This window comes from Stylophora pistillata, chromosome 4 (assembly GCF_964205215.1).
Source record: "Stylophora pistillata chromosome 4, jaStyPist1.2, whole genome shotgun sequence".
NCBI classification, from domain to species: Eukaryota; Metazoa; Cnidaria; class Anthozoa; order Scleractinia; family Pocilloporidae; genus Stylophora; species Stylophora pistillata.
The window spans coordinates 468,584-483,235 of NC_142522.1; the positions used below are offsets into that span (position 1 = coordinate 468,584).

General features: G+C 38.9%; 2 protein-coding genes across 6 annotated transcripts in view; one reads left to right on the forward strand and one right to left on the reverse strand.

Moving 5' to 3' along the window:
• Positions 1-104: 104 nt before the first annotated feature.
• LOC111342007 (CST complex subunit CTC1) lies at positions 105-10,558 on the forward strand. 2 transcript variants are annotated; one of them, XM_088757748.1, is made up of 22 exons: positions 105-750; positions 884-1,145; positions 1,364-1,494; positions 1,629-1,722; positions 2,173-2,311; positions 2,847-2,903; positions 3,108-3,186; positions 3,459-3,545; positions 3,999-4,097; positions 4,284-4,451; positions 4,684-4,745; positions 4,896-4,995; positions 5,144-5,221; positions 5,320-5,438; positions 5,638-5,676; positions 6,013-6,331; positions 6,502-7,541; positions 7,776-8,050; positions 8,341-8,740; positions 9,397-9,568; positions 9,733-9,805; positions 9,935-10,558. In XM_088757748.1, the coding sequence occupies exons 1-22, from the start codon at positions 694-696 to the stop codon at positions 10,084-10,086; spliced, it is 4,002 nt and encodes a 1,333-aa protein (XP_088613874.1). In that variant the 5' UTR covers positions 105-693; the 3' UTR covers positions 10,087-10,558. The 2 variants fall into 2 exon arrangements, with proteins under 2 accessions (XP_088613874.1, XP_022804816.2); XM_022949081.2 differs by having other exon boundaries at positions 464-750; positions 9,655-9,805.
• LOC111342105 (nephrocystin-1) overlaps positions 10,186-14,652 on the reverse strand; it is a 17,884-nt gene continuing 13,417 nt past the window's right edge. For all 4 annotated transcript variants that reach the window (XM_022949184.2, XM_088757749.1, XM_088757750.1 and 1 more), the window contains 14 exons: positions 13,896-13,987; positions 13,527-13,602; positions 13,211-13,269; positions 13,036-13,110; positions 12,695-12,758; positions 12,508-12,545; positions 12,342-12,424; positions 12,167-12,243; positions 11,780-11,879; positions 11,542-11,654; positions 11,278-11,351; positions 11,114-11,161; positions 10,654-10,770; positions 10,186-10,523 (listed from right to left, as the gene is read on the reverse strand). In XM_022949184.2, coding sequence (XP_022804919.1) covers positions 10,389-10,523; positions 10,654-10,770; positions 11,114-11,161; positions 11,278-11,351; positions 11,542-11,654; positions 11,780-11,879; positions 12,167-12,243; positions 12,342-12,424; positions 12,508-12,545; positions 12,695-12,758; positions 13,036-13,110; positions 13,211-13,269; positions 13,527-13,602; positions 13,896-13,987 — 1,151 coding nt within the window. In that variant the 3' untranslated portion in view covers positions 10,186-10,388. The remainder of the gene's footprint in view (positions 10,524-10,653; positions 10,771-11,113; positions 11,162-11,277; positions 11,352-11,541; positions 11,655-11,779; positions 11,880-12,166; positions 12,244-12,341; positions 12,425-12,507; positions 12,546-12,694; positions 12,759-13,035; positions 13,111-13,210; positions 13,270-13,526; positions 13,603-13,895; positions 13,988-14,652) is intronic.

Consider the following 14,652-nt stretch of genomic DNA (forward strand, 5'->3'; position numbering starts at 1 on the left):
ACTGACAAGGAGCCATTCTTGATAATCCTCGGTATCCTCGACAGCTGTAGCTGAGAGAGGCAGTTATCTGTATCGTTTGTGGATGATGTGGATTGTATCTGTATCTGTTGTCAGGTTGTTAGTCTTTACAGTGATACAATCCATATCATCCACAAACGATACAGATGACTGCCTCCCTCAGCTACAGTAATCTAAACTGCGTCTACAGTAGATGAAGCTATCCACGCTGATTGCATTTTGTACAGCTATCCAAACTATCTACAATTTATGCAACTATCTACAGTGAGTACAGTCATCTGCACCGTCTACATAAGATGCTACTACCTACACCATCCTTTAATACTTCACTCATCTATCGTCACAGCCTACGGACGGAATCTACTGAGCTTTCCACGCTAAATATGGTTTTCTCAGCTATCTTCCATGTCTGCAGTAGATACAGCTGTCTATGTCGCCTAACGTAAATATTTTTATATACATATGCATATACATATGAGTGTAGTGTAAGGTACGTATTTTTCTGTTCTTGCCGGCATGAAATCTACTACTTCTTTGTTTCTTTCCTTCCCGCCGAGGTCAGCGGTTTACCAGCTGAAACTAAGAATCATGAAATTTTGCTTCATTGAGAAATTCTCTGCGTTGTGAGCCAGCGTTTTTTTTCTCTGATTGCAAACTAGAAAAACTTAACTTTAAATGAGTGATTTCCTAACACGCTGCAGGGATTATTACCGGGTTGGATTTACGCAGAATGTAGGTATCGTAATATTATTGAAATCAGAACATGAATCTTTACTGTTCGCTAAAATTATACTGGGTGATTCGGACTTGGTATTTTAGGAACAAATCTTTTCACTTTGAATTAATTGAATATTATAATTGGCAGGAAAAGGAATGGTTGCGGACGTTTTATTATGATATAGAAAAATGTATCCGACAAAATGAAAGCGAAGCGGAGTTCGTCGAAGTATGTCTGGCTGTGTTGCATCAGATAAGAGATTTACGCTGTGTCAAGGATACAGAGGATTATCAAGAATGGCTTCCTGTCAGTCAGCAAGTTGTACCACTTGATACACTACTTAGAGAAAGCAGCGATGTTTGTGGAGGTTCTCTCTGTAGTCAATCAGAAGAAGAAAGTTCGATTCCAGGTTGGTAAAAAAATGTACCTCGTCTGTTCGAGAAAAGAGGGGTGGAGTGGGGGGGAGGGGGCATGTAGGCTATTGTCTATTTACTGATTCGGACACAAAATGTATTGGCTGTGTTTACATCTTGTTTGGGTGCAGACAAAGTTCTTTTCATTTTCTTGTTCTGAAATTCTTGTAATTAACTCTATTTTGTAGTTAGTAATGCATATTCTTTATTGCAGAATACAAGCATGCTTGTAAATTGCCTTTTATCCTCTTGGGATATTTGACTTCACAACCCAAGTCTTCCAAATCTGGAAAAGCTTTAGGCACTCTGTACCTAGAGGATAATTTTGCAGCGATTGTTTGTGAGGTGGGAGTTGATTTTGGATTTTTAATTATTGTGTTGCAGTATTACTGTAGGTAATTAACCTCATGAGTGAAAAGTTTGACAACTCATGCTGCTGGCTCCTCTGTAATTTGACATTTAAAATTTAATTCTTGTAGATAATAAATCCCAACAAGGACTACCTTGAGAGACTATTACTCATTCCTCAGTGGAATTATGTTCCCCTGTCATCTTCATCAGCAGTTAGGGAAGGTGAGGTTGACCATAATTTAATATTGTCACTGATTATCTTGTAGCAGATCATACACTCTTTAGGTGACCTCATTGGTCAATGCAATCTATTTTAGTTTATGGTTTATGTAGATCAGTTAGTGGATGTAGTGTAGTTAGCAGACAGTTCACCTGAAGAGGTTCAATAGTTTGCCAATAGGTGGCTCATAGTTAACTGCTGGTTGACCACTTATAATGCCTTGATGTTCCTGAGGCTGCCCAAGATTGGGCTGGGATGGCAGCTGGCTTATAATATTAAAATGTCAGTATACCATTGGTTGACCTTCAGTATATCAGTGTATGCTCTCATTGGACAGTTGCAGGCGTGAAAATCAGCAAAAAGTGAGCATAGATATCTACTTTTTATACAATTTGTCCCTGATGTGTTGAAATTTTGATTTTAACTTTGTTGTATTTGTGTTTGTTTGTCAGATGTAAAGGATAGTAATGGAGGTTACCTTGAGATCATCAGCATAGGCACACCAATTGTAGTTACAAAAACAAGTGAACCTGATGACAATTTCTCCACAAGTTATGTTTTCAGCATCAAAGAGTTTCAGGAACAAGGGAGGTACTGTACCTAATTGTAATGTAGGCTGGCAGTTCCTTGATTATTTAGAGAATTGTAGACACTTCATCATCTCATCTTTTTAAGTATGTTTACCAATTATTTAAATTAATAAAGGTCGGAGTTTAAATAAGATGCTGGTTGAAATGGCAGTAAATGTAGTGAATGATGCATTTGCGGCACCTGTATTTAATTAACCATTTCACTCTCAAGTTTTCATTGATAATTCTCCTTACTGTTAGCTTTAATATTCTTATGATGTTAGTTTGGAGAATTTGGTATTGAATCAACTAATAATCCCCTAATTGATATTTTTCTTTATTCTCACCACTTATCTGCTTGCAGTTATATTGATATTGTTGGGAGAAATTCTGTCTTGGTCACTGATGGGTGTAAAGGGTTAGGGAGAACTTTGTAAATCAAGCCAGTAGAATAATAAATGCTGCAATACAGAGGTATGAAAGGAAGGAGCTGTACTAAGTCAGATGCAAAAGTTTATTTTGCATTGATTTTTGCTGAAGATTTTTTTTCTACACAGTTCAACAGTCAACTTGAATATGCAAGGATCCATTTTCACTTTGAGCCCAATTCACAGGTAAATTTGTCCAGTCTAGTTGCGAATTCCAATTTTTTGTTGTTGGTATATTGCCAATAAGTAATTTGATGTTATGGTGAAGTTGTCATCTTCAACATTCATCTTATTCTTCAACTCTCTATTTGATGGTCTCTGATAGTGATTGTTTGCTGGCCTGATCAAATATTTTATTATAGTTTACTAATAATAAATTTTTCCTTGAAGCATGAGTGTTGGTAAGCCTTTCTTTCTGGTCAAAATTTCCTGTGCTGAGACAAGCCTTACCACTTCCATAGTGATTCAGGTATAGTAAGTTTACCCTTTTCTCTTTTCCATAGAGGTTCCAAGAGAGGAGGGGAAGGGGGAGTGGAGCTTGTTCATTACAAAATCATTACAAAACACAGGGAATCGGTTATTTTTCATATTTTTGACACATTCTGCATTGACATGTAAAGAGATGCTGTTTTAGCTCCCTTCCCGTATTGATAATTTGGATCTAACGTAAACCTTCTTTGCAGACTTTATACAGAATGAATTGAACTGTTAATACCTTATTTGATGGGAATTTTCTTTCAGGGTGAACAGTTTATGTTCTGGCACAATTTCCTTCAAATCAATGAGCATTATGTTTTCCATAACCTAAGAGAGACTACAATGAACAAGGTAAATTTGAAATGTAAGAATGAACTTTGAATATGTTTTTTTTTTTTCTCGCAATACGAAGCCGTGGGGTCTATCAATGATCCTGCACGAATACTATCGTTATTGAACATTTATGCGTGAAAGTCTCCCCCATAACAAATGAAAGCTCACTTTAGAGACGGAAGTTTAGAAGAACCTTCACTTAGGGAACATCAGGGGGACTTATTTCTTGTACGATTAAGCTACGTTAAATGTACATCAGAGGAACGTTAATTAGGGGACAGCTTAAGGACTCGAAAAAGTGTCTCTTTCCTTTATTATTAATAGTTAATAGATACAAATGTTGAAGTGGCTACTTCCTTTATTCGAGACCGAAGAGACCCAAGAGTTATTCCTTGAATAGAATGAATAATAGCGTAATGCACAAGGGAGAAGTCCCGGTATTCAATGTGCCGCCTGAACTGTGCCCTGCAGGGAACTCAAAATGAAAGAAAGATCCTTGCCACAACGCGTCGATCAGACTTGCGGAAATACCGACCAAGAGGCGTGAAACGAGTTCATGAAGACGAACAGGTGCGAAATAGCGTTCTAATTTGAATTGAACAAGATTATGATGGTGAAAGAAATTGAATGGCAAAGAAGTAGTAAAAGTAGCTCTATTGTTTGATTTCAACAGTTGAAAGCTACAAAGCTGTAGTATTCATCCAGACTAATAAACCAAGGTTGTGTAATATAAACGCCAATACGGTAACTTTTCAGAGAGAGTCAAAGCGCCCAAGAATCTCAAAGGAAAAAGATGAGGTCTTGAATCAGCGTAGAATATTTCCAAGTCATAAAGGCTACTTGAGATGTGCAGGGACCAACCGGGCAGAGGCAACAGTATTACAGCTTGGAAAACCAAAGCTACCGGTCAACATTACCTACACGGTAAGTGATGCCCTGACAATTGCCCTCTTCACTTAAATTTCTGAAACGATAATTTTCATGGAAATCTGACTTTGTCATTCCCTAAGGTGTTTTCATAGGAATATTAGTAGCAGGCAAAGAATAAATGAAAACAGATAGGAGACGTAAGGCAAAATAGGAACGCCCTTCATTCAAGAAGTTTTAACATTTGTACCATCTTTCCGCTGAAGTTTTGTTCAAAAATTTATTTCAGGGCGTTATTACAAGATGCATCAACCGTGAAGCTGGAGTTTTTGAACTGGACAATAAAATAAGGTAAAAGATCCTTCAATTGGCTTTAGTTCTCGAAAAGCTTATTGAAGTCTGTTATATTGCGTTGCTGCAATGTCCTTGTAATCTTATGAAACACCAATGCATAGCAATAAGTAAACTTTTCAGTTGGGCGATTTTTGCTTTATGCTTTAGTTTGTACATTAGTCACCAGCCTTCTGCGAATTGTGGTCGCGGTCTGCGTGTTGGGGCACACGTGACTGCTTACAATGTACACTTGTGCAAGAAAGGGAAGGTAGGTTGTTTCATTTGACTTTGTAATATTTTATTGGATCATGATTATTAACCTTGCAAATGTTTTTTTTTTATAAAGATGACGGCCTGAATAATGAATTGCACCAGTTACACTCGGTGAATTTTTCTAATTTTTCGTACCATTGTAGAAAACCCTTGGCATGTGCTGCTGCACACAAAGTACAGTGCGGGTGGTAAAGTTCTCACTTCTAGCTTCACCTTGGAAGGTACATGAAAATATTCAATGAGTAACTTTAATTTAAGTCTTATACCTTCAATTTCCATGGAGACAATTACCTAACTTTTCATTTTGCTCGTTATATAGCCGTTTAACCCATGTGAGAGTCCCTTGGCTTTACTTGGACAGAATCTCACTTTGGCTGATTATGTGGACCTACTCGAGATGTGCCAAAATGTTCTGGATAAATTCTCAGCACTATTCAGGTAGTACTTTTTCATATCGAGCGTTTGCGTTTAAAGTCCATTAGTTATGTAAAAAACAAGTGACTAGAAATCATATGCGACGGGACGCTATTTCAGAGAGAAAATGCGAAGCTTAGATTTTAGAAGGAAATGCAACAAAACTTGCTCCAACTTTTATCGCCCGGAGAAAACATTAAAATGTTTGGTCTTTTTTTTGTAGGACAAGGCAGCTTGTCGCTTACTCTGTAAAACAGAGCAGGTAGGTGTTCTTTCGATTTTATTTTAGACCGGGAGCTGTAAGGACGATTTGTCGAATGTAACGGAGTCAGAAAGGATTTTGTGATAAAAGGCAACTTTTTTTCTGCTAATGTCGGATTGTTTTATTTAGTGCGTTACCTTTTAATTTGCAGCTCATAACTTTAGAATGTAAAGTCGACCTTCCAAATTCGTGCGAGAAGGAGTATACAGACGGCGTTTAAGATGTTTAAAGATTGTACTTAAGGTTGTATTCGGTGTAGGCTACTTTGTGGAATAGTAATATTCCTGACGATGTTTTTATTCTCTCCTCTGTTGTGCAATGCAATACGTTTTACAGAAAAGTAAAAGAAGATTTGGCGAAAGAAAGTGTATTGGAATTGTTGCTTTCCTTCGTAAAATGCAACTCAGTTACTATGAATATTCCATCAAGAAACATCTATGACGAGTTCTTCGAGGTACCGCATGAATGCCACCCAAATCAGACCAGTCCACTGACCTTCCCGTGGCTCCCTACAATCAAAGAGTTCCTTGATGCTGTAAGTCAGATAAGCTGTGATGAGCCTTGGCTGAGTGGACTGCCTGGTCAAACAACTACATTTACACAGGAAGAGTGGACGTACAAAATTTTGAGTCAAGAAAGCTTCAGTCGTCCATTGGTAAGAAATCATTGTAGGAGACTGTGAGCCAACAGTCTCTCCTTTCCAAGAGGTCTTTTGAAACCTGGAATTTTGTTTTGCTTTGGAACGTTTACGCAAAACATCTTTGCTTCCATTAGCTATTAGCTTATTTGTTGCAGTCTCTAATACCGTTTTCTTTTTGTTCGTAGATTCTGGTTGGTTGTCTCGGTTACTCTTCAAACGCTGGCCAATTGCGCTTACTTGATCAAACGGGAGAAATCAACTGCATGATCGCACCTAAAGACGAAAATCCCACGGAACATGATTGCGCTAAAAACTGCTGTGAGAAAGCTACTATCAAAGAGCAGTGTTCACGATGTCCCTTTTCACAAACCCGGAGTTTGAGTGCAATGATTCAAATTAACAAGTTTGAGGTAGTTGTGGAGAAATTTCACTCTAGAGGTCTTGTTCAGGAAGATTTGGATAGAGATAGAAATCGATTATACGTGCAGTTCTCCTTTGATGATACGGAAATCTTGATTCCTAAACACGAGAGTAAAGTGGAGAAATATTGTACAAAAAGGACAAATAGATTTGAAGCAGGCACAACGGATGCAAACTTAGAAAGAGAGCTCAACGGAAATCTTGAAAGTAAAAGTGACTGCTTTGTATGTAAGGTTATTTTTATGGTTAGGAACTGCGAAGTGCCAATGCTTCGACGATTGAGAGAGGAAGTTTGCTATCCTTGTGGTGTTGAAATAAAAGTCGTCGCTGTTTATAAAAGTATAACTCAAGACGTGTCTGTAACTAACGATGAGACTTCAGAAGAAGTTCTTCCCTGCGGTTCAAATTTGCCGAAGCTTCTCTCGGACTTCAAGCTTCAGGAAAAGAACGCAGCTCTAAAACTTGAGAAGAAAAGCTTGTACTTGGCCCACGTTCTTCATCCGGGATGCTTCTACGTCATGACCGAGATAGTCCCTGATGAGAAACAGTCCCGTCTGATACAAAATGGAGACTTACAAGTACTGATAAGTGTTAGCTCTGATGTGCTATTGGAGAGAATCTGCTGGTGTGAAAGATGTGACTCAAACTCGCCAAAGGAGACAGAAAGCAGCTGTGATATTATCAAGGCACTTACTGATTTGAAGGAAGATTTCTTGAAGAATGATACCCTGTTAAGTGTGGACTCTGTTCTTGGTGAAGGAACCCTTACAGGAGTGACCGGAAACGAGACGTCTCTGAAGCAAAGGTTTGAAAATAGTCTTTTTGTGAATAGCTAACGGCTTTTATTGTTAATGCAGCGTAGCTACTGTACACTGTACCACACGCACATCAACACTGTCAGTGACTGTGCTTATTGATTTTCAGCAATGATTTCTCAGCTGCCGTTTGACGTTATGTGTTAGATTAACCATGGATTTTCAGACAGAGAACGCGCATTTAATTTTTTCTCAGTACTCTGTCTTTCTGTTACTCTTCCAAGCCGTCCCTCCAGTACGCAAGTTAGTTTCCATGGTCTGATTATTAGCCGAGATCTGCGCCAGTCAGACTGTCCCAGTCAGCGGCTTCCTAATGATCTAGTGGAACTGCCTAAGTTTGGTCCAGTCAAGATGTCAGTCATAAAAGATCTACAGCTAGGCTTTACTCTGCTCGGAAACAAGATTATTCAGCTGAGAGTGCGTGACCTGGATTCACCAAATACCATATCTGTTTACCTGGACTTCAGAAAAACCTCTTATATTGATGGAATTTTACCTGGCAAGTATTATACCGAAAAATGATTTTCCTTTTTTGATATGAAGGAAGCATGGAAAATCCCTCATGTTGTCTCTTTTTGTTGATTCTTAGTTTGTTGTAGGCCTCAAGCAGAAAAGCTTCTAAAGAGTTGAAAGACAAATGCTTGTTAGGCAAAGTCTTGAGTGCATTTTTCTTGAACATATGTATTGAGTAGTGGCTGCATCACTTTTGAATCTTGGAAATTGTCGGAGACATTCGGCTATCTTTGCCGTGAAATTAAAAGATCTCGTTTGTCCTATTGTTATCATCAGGTGCCATTGTCCGATTCCGAAGGTTGGTGAGAAAATTCTCCCGAACCAGAAACATGTATTGCACATTTGAGGCGTGTTCTTCGATTTTCGTGAAAAGACGAGCAGCAAAGAACTTAACCAGCATCCAGCCGACACCACAATTTTCATTCAGCATAGCAGCATCTTCATCTAATGAAGCGCTCACCAAAGAACTTCCAAATCAATGTCTCATCAGACTCATTCAGAGCGAAGCACAAGGGAGATTTGTTCAAACCATTTCACGTGTGCGTTGCCGAGTAATAGCTGTGCAGAGAGCTAGCCTGCGGTGGCTTTGTAAACGGTGCGGTGAACTGGTAGCTAGGAACGAGTGTGCCGCTTGTTGCTTTTTTTCCCCCGGATACAAGCTTAATGCCGAAGCCAGGTAACATTGCTCGTCTTATCAGAGTACTTTATAGAGCTTTCGAGGTCGGCAAAAATTGAACTTTCTAATGGTCCTTTAGGCCTCTCATTGGAAAGGAAAATTTTAACGAAGACCGTTTTGTTCGCAAGGTTTGAAAATTTGGCAAATATCACTAGTGGAATAAATATATCTTAGTAGACGTTTTGTTGTGTAGTATCGCTGAGTGTTTTTACGAGTTGTGTCGTATTTGGACGATCCCGTAGGGTGAGTCAAAATACAAATAACGATTTAAAATACTCAGCGATACTACACAACAAAACGTCCAATAAGATATATTTATTATCCAAATGTGCATCGTAGAGTACAAATAACGCGCGAGACGAGTACAAGTATCACGCGATATTTGTACTCCAGAAATATCCGCGAAATTCGCCCTCACTGAAATAACAATGTGGCCTGTTGGATAATAATTATCTTATTAAACGTTTTGTTGAGTAGTATCGCTAAGTATTTTTACGAGTTGTGCCGTATCTTGACGAGCCCTACGGGCTCGTCAAAATACGGCACAACTCGTAAAGCCCGTAGGGCTCGTCAAAATACGGCACAACTCGTAAAAATACTCAGCTATACCACACAACAAAATTTTGGAAGGATTTCAGCCATTGATTCTCTTGCAGATGTGTTGTGGAAGACGGTACAGGCGAAGCCCAGGTCTACGTGTATGACGACCTTGTGCCCACGTTATTGAGACTTTCCGATCAGCAGTGGCATCATCTTCAGGACTTGGCTATGCGCTCTGGCGAGTTACTGTATCAGCGGCAATGGTATGGTGCACGCGGCCGAGTGAAGGTAAAACACTTTTTAGAATACTTCGAAAAAAAAATTGACAAAATGATGGACAGAGTTGACTCCTGTTTTTTTGTTTTGTTTTAAAGACCAACTTGAACGAAGGAAGCTTGTCCAGAGAAACAGAAGCTAAGTTAACGTGGGAGTATCATTGTGTTTCATCCCAGGTCTCACGGCGCATTGTGCTGCAAGGAAAATTGTTTCGCTTCAGGAAGGATGGAGCTAACAACACAGAACAAGGTGAAAAATTTGTGTTGAGATTTGCACCAAAGGAACGAAAACAGAGACAGGACAGCCTTGAAATATTCCTAAATAATTATATTGGTATTAACCAGCGTTTTGATCTGATATTTCTTATTTTTCGTGCAGGCAAGGAGTCCCGTAATATTACTGTGGGTTCCACAGAACACTCTACACTCGTGTTACCTAAACTACTCTTACGAGCTGTGTCTATTGCCGAGGTTCGCGCGACGGAGGAAATTCGACAACTGCTTCAACAAGGACGAGATGGACTTCAGTGAATTTGTTTCAAAGTAAACTACTGATGTCTCGTCAGAGAACAAACTCTAATATCTCTCTAAATTTTACATGAACGAATATCAATTCAACTGAAAAAAGAGCAAGTTTCTAATACTTTAATATGTAAATAACACAATTTCCTTTGGAGCTATGTTTAGTTTCCGTCAAATTATAAGACTCACTTAACTTGGCAATAAATTACTATGAAAATAGGTTTTTTAATTTACAAGGAAATACTGCTTCAACCGCCGAAAACATTTGTTGAATTAGTGTTTACTGTTAGAGTTTGATAAACTCTTCAGTGTTACGTTGCAGTTAGCTTGGACATATCAAGAGTAAAGCGGTCCACATTAAACGGCTTATAGAGTCTGTTAGGCGACAATAAACATTCCACGGCTGTTCGTTTATCGCAATGGCCTACAATCCATTGAAGTCTATCCTGAAATGTACAAAATAAACCAGCTTTAATTTTAACATTCCTGCGATTTCATTAACTGTTTTGAATACAACAGAGAAGGCAGGCTAACAAAGTAGTACAGTAAGGGATTAAACAGTTAGTGTCATCAGACCTTTTCTCTCTCATCGTTGCCCCAAATATACGGTGGTAGTTCAGTGGAGTTTAGAATTGGAAATACACTGTCCATATAGGCCTCCCTGAAGAATCTTCGCATATGTGCTTCGTCTCGCTAGAGAAAAAACCAAACAAAGAGGTGGGAATGAATAGTGAAAAGGAAATTGGACATATAGAAGCAAGCGAGCGTATGGGACAGGAACAACAAGAGCGTGTGATCTTTAAAATAACCAAGGGTCTAGATCAAAGGATAACGGTTGAATGGTTTGCTTTAAAGCTTTCGTTTGACTTACCCTTAAAACACTACTCTCGTAAGCTTCATAGAGCAAAGATAATGAGGGGACTTGAGTTAAACTAACGATAAAGAGATTCCTTTATAACCAATGTTAAGTTGGCGTGACAAAAATGAACAGATTGTTTAAGTGATTGCGACGAGTAGATTGTGCTGCAGTACTTACTCGTTGGGATCGCTTGAGTTCTCGCTTACTTTTCTCGTCCCAGCAGCGCTATACCAAGGAAACAAAATCATTCAACTAAAAGTGAGGATGCATTCGTTTAGACACGAACTTAAAGGCAAGACAAGTCTAAAGCTATAGCATACGTAAGTAAGAGAAGTACTTACCTTGAGTGCATCCATGACATCATGGATAGAAAGAATTTTTGGAAATGTTGATATAACAGGATCCATAATAAAACCTCAAACGAATGATGGGAAAAAAGGACTTCTTAGAAAATGTTACTTGCTTTCTCATGACAGCAATAAAACTACAATAATATTTTAATTCGGAATTTTTTGACATCGAAATGCACAATATTAAGACCAACATCTTTCCCTGTCGGAAAGAGGAAGACAGTGTCAATGTGCAAAGAATTCACCCAAAGATACCTGCATCTTGACTATCCCGTAACTCGTACATAACAATCTCAGTCAGCAATTGGCGGTACAAAGATATGAACTGAGCATATGCGTGACACGTCAGTAAAGTGTCTGGTAACATGCTGCAGAGAGATTTAAAGTAAGCATGTGACTGAGTTTGACTAAATTTGGGTTTCAGCTATTAAGATAGCCGTAAAGTACACTTTTACTCAGTGGTTTGATATGGAATAAAAAAAATGGTCCTTACTCGTAAATGTCTCTTCTTTGACTGGGAAACGAAACGAGTTTTACTGTCAATCGGGGCTGGCGATTGGTTCGCACAACTTGTTGAAAGCGACTGCTGCTGGCTGAAACGACAAAAACGAGTGATAAGGAAAAAAACATTTTATGGTTGGTTACTGCTACATAATTTTAAGCCAAATGCACGAAGAACTGCACCACGTTAATACCATATTTTCGCTGCCAATTAATTTTTAATGATTGATTTTTTAAAAAGGTCTGTGATGACATCACTAATCATAAAAACCTGATAAAACTAATTTTTTTCAGTGTCTGTTAATGACAGGGCTAAACCACAAAAACCAGCCTGTATATGTTAACTGGACCTGTAGAACCTCCCTGTCAGAAACTTTACCTTTTAAACTGACTGAAGGATCCAGGTCGACTCCAGTATCAAACGGTGTTCCACCGTTAAGCTGAATTTCGTAGGTCCTGTAAACAAGGAAAGAAAAGCACGGGTATAACATTGTGTTGTAGTTGAAACTCTCAAGGAAGCAATCACCATATATTACACGAAATGACTGTCTTACTTGTTGGACACCGGTGCTCCGTTTTCTTCAAACAGTTTTATTGCACACCAACCACATGCCACTTCACCTTTCTCACCTGTGGACTATAACAATAAAAAATATCTAGTTTACCATCACTTTTGCGTTTACTTCAATGGGAACAAAACTTCAACAGATTAATACTTACCGTTCTTCTATAAAGTATGTTCAATTCAAAAAGAATTACTGGAAGAAAAGAAATGCACTAAGAATCAGAGATGACAGTAAATCTACGAAATGTTAAAAGTACGAACACACATTCAAAGGAGACGGAAAACCTTGTCAGGTTTGACTCACCGACAGGTGACAAAACCAACACAGCAGCGTGAACTCACCTTGGGAATCGTCATTTGAATTAATACGAGCCAGAATCTCAGAGTCGTAAACACTGGTAGCACACTGCATGTAAAATCAAAATATATAACTATCATACAAGTTGTGCATGTGACATACTGCGGGCAGTTGCAAAATCTCAAAGCGAGAACACTTAGCGGTCGATAAAAGCGCCTAAATCGATGTGCACATACAGGAGATTTAATAGTATTTATTTTTATTCAGTTTACAATCTCCCAGCATTCTGAACTGATTTCTTTGCAAAACGTATTAAAAAAACAAAGCCGATTCGGGGAAATCAATCTAGAATGTTCTTCTACTACATGGAGTTTGCGCATATTACCTTTGGGTTAAAGTTCCATGTCGCCGGATCTTTTTCCGTTGCAGTGGCGCGGACTGAGTGAACGTTACTAAGAGGCTAATGGGACATATCAAAAATAAGTGAACAGTTTTGGCAGCACTCATAGCACCGAGATCAAAATGCGTGACACCATCGCCTGTTTCAATTCAGTGTATACCTGTTTCTTACTGTTCTCCCAAATCACAATCCGCACATGTCGGCTTAGAACTTCAACCCCTAAGAAAAACGATACCAGAGTGGTGAACTCTTTTGTAGATTCAATGAATGAATTTACTGATAACTGAGAAGTTAACTCGTTCTCTTCAAGTTGGTATTGTGAATGGACGTCTTGAAACAGTTCTCATGAAATGAATATGTAACACGGAGAAACACTCAGATGGATAGAGCAGCGTTGTATAGTTTATAAGTAATGAACATAACTGGGTGTGAGTCCAATCTAGGCATCATGTCGCTTGAGTGGGCCTGGGCCTTACCTGATCCTATTGATGGTATCATTCGTGCACTGCTCACTTGAAGGACTCTGTTGGTTTTTGCTGTTCGTGGTCGCAGCTATGAAGGGTAAACAATATCCAGGTTAAATTACTAGTAACGAAAAAGTCAGAACATTTCCTTCTCCAGTAAAATAAAGAATAGAAGAGAAAAAAAGAGAATCTGATCACTCCATCTTACCCAACAGAAAAGGTTCACTCACTCAGCTCCTCAGAGATGGATTGCGGAATGCTATCAGTCACGATGAGATGGGGGTCCTTTCGTTACATCGCTCCTTTACATTAATACCTACGTTTTATCCGTTTTGCTTCAAATAATTGCGAGTTTTGACAACGGAATATTTAAGGTTTTACCTGTTTATTAATGGGATCCCAAGTGATGTCTCTGAATGCCACATTGGACTGGCTTAGTTTCGGCATCGCCCAAGAGCTCGTTTGCCAGGCTTCTAAGCGAGTAAAAGAAAAACAATAGCTTGTAACTTAAAAACAAAATGGCTCAATGATTCCATGCTCTATTTGATATCCATCACAAATATCAACGAGAGCCAGTATACGTTAGTGTAAGTGCTAAGGTAGTTTAGTTCGTTCTTTATTTGATTCCTTCCTACACTAAGTTTAAAGTTCTAAAGCTGGTCTCACCCGTTTTTGTACAGTCATTGACGAGGTTGATTAATTTAATATTGAGGTTGATTAATTTAATATTGAGTGGCTGTTTTCCAACTAAATGGAAACTGGCGCGCGTCACACCTCTCTTTAAAGACGGAGCCCAAGATTGTCGGGACAATTTTAGACCGATCTCTGTGCTCTCCACATAGTCTGAAGTCTGTGAAAAGCACGTTGCTGCCTCCTTTATGGATTACCTTGTGAAAACTGGCTTACTGCATGAATTGCAAACAACTTTTCGCGCAGGGCACTCCGCCGAGTCCGCTCTGATCAGTTTGACTGACCACATTCTCTTCAATCTAGATCAAGACAAGCTTTCTGGTATGGTTTTTGTAGACTTTAGACAAGCGTTTGACGTTGTTGATCATCAATTGCTTCCAACGAAACTGCGCCTGTGGAGAGTGAGTGATCCTTCGCTGTCATGGTTTGAATCATATCTTTCTGGTCG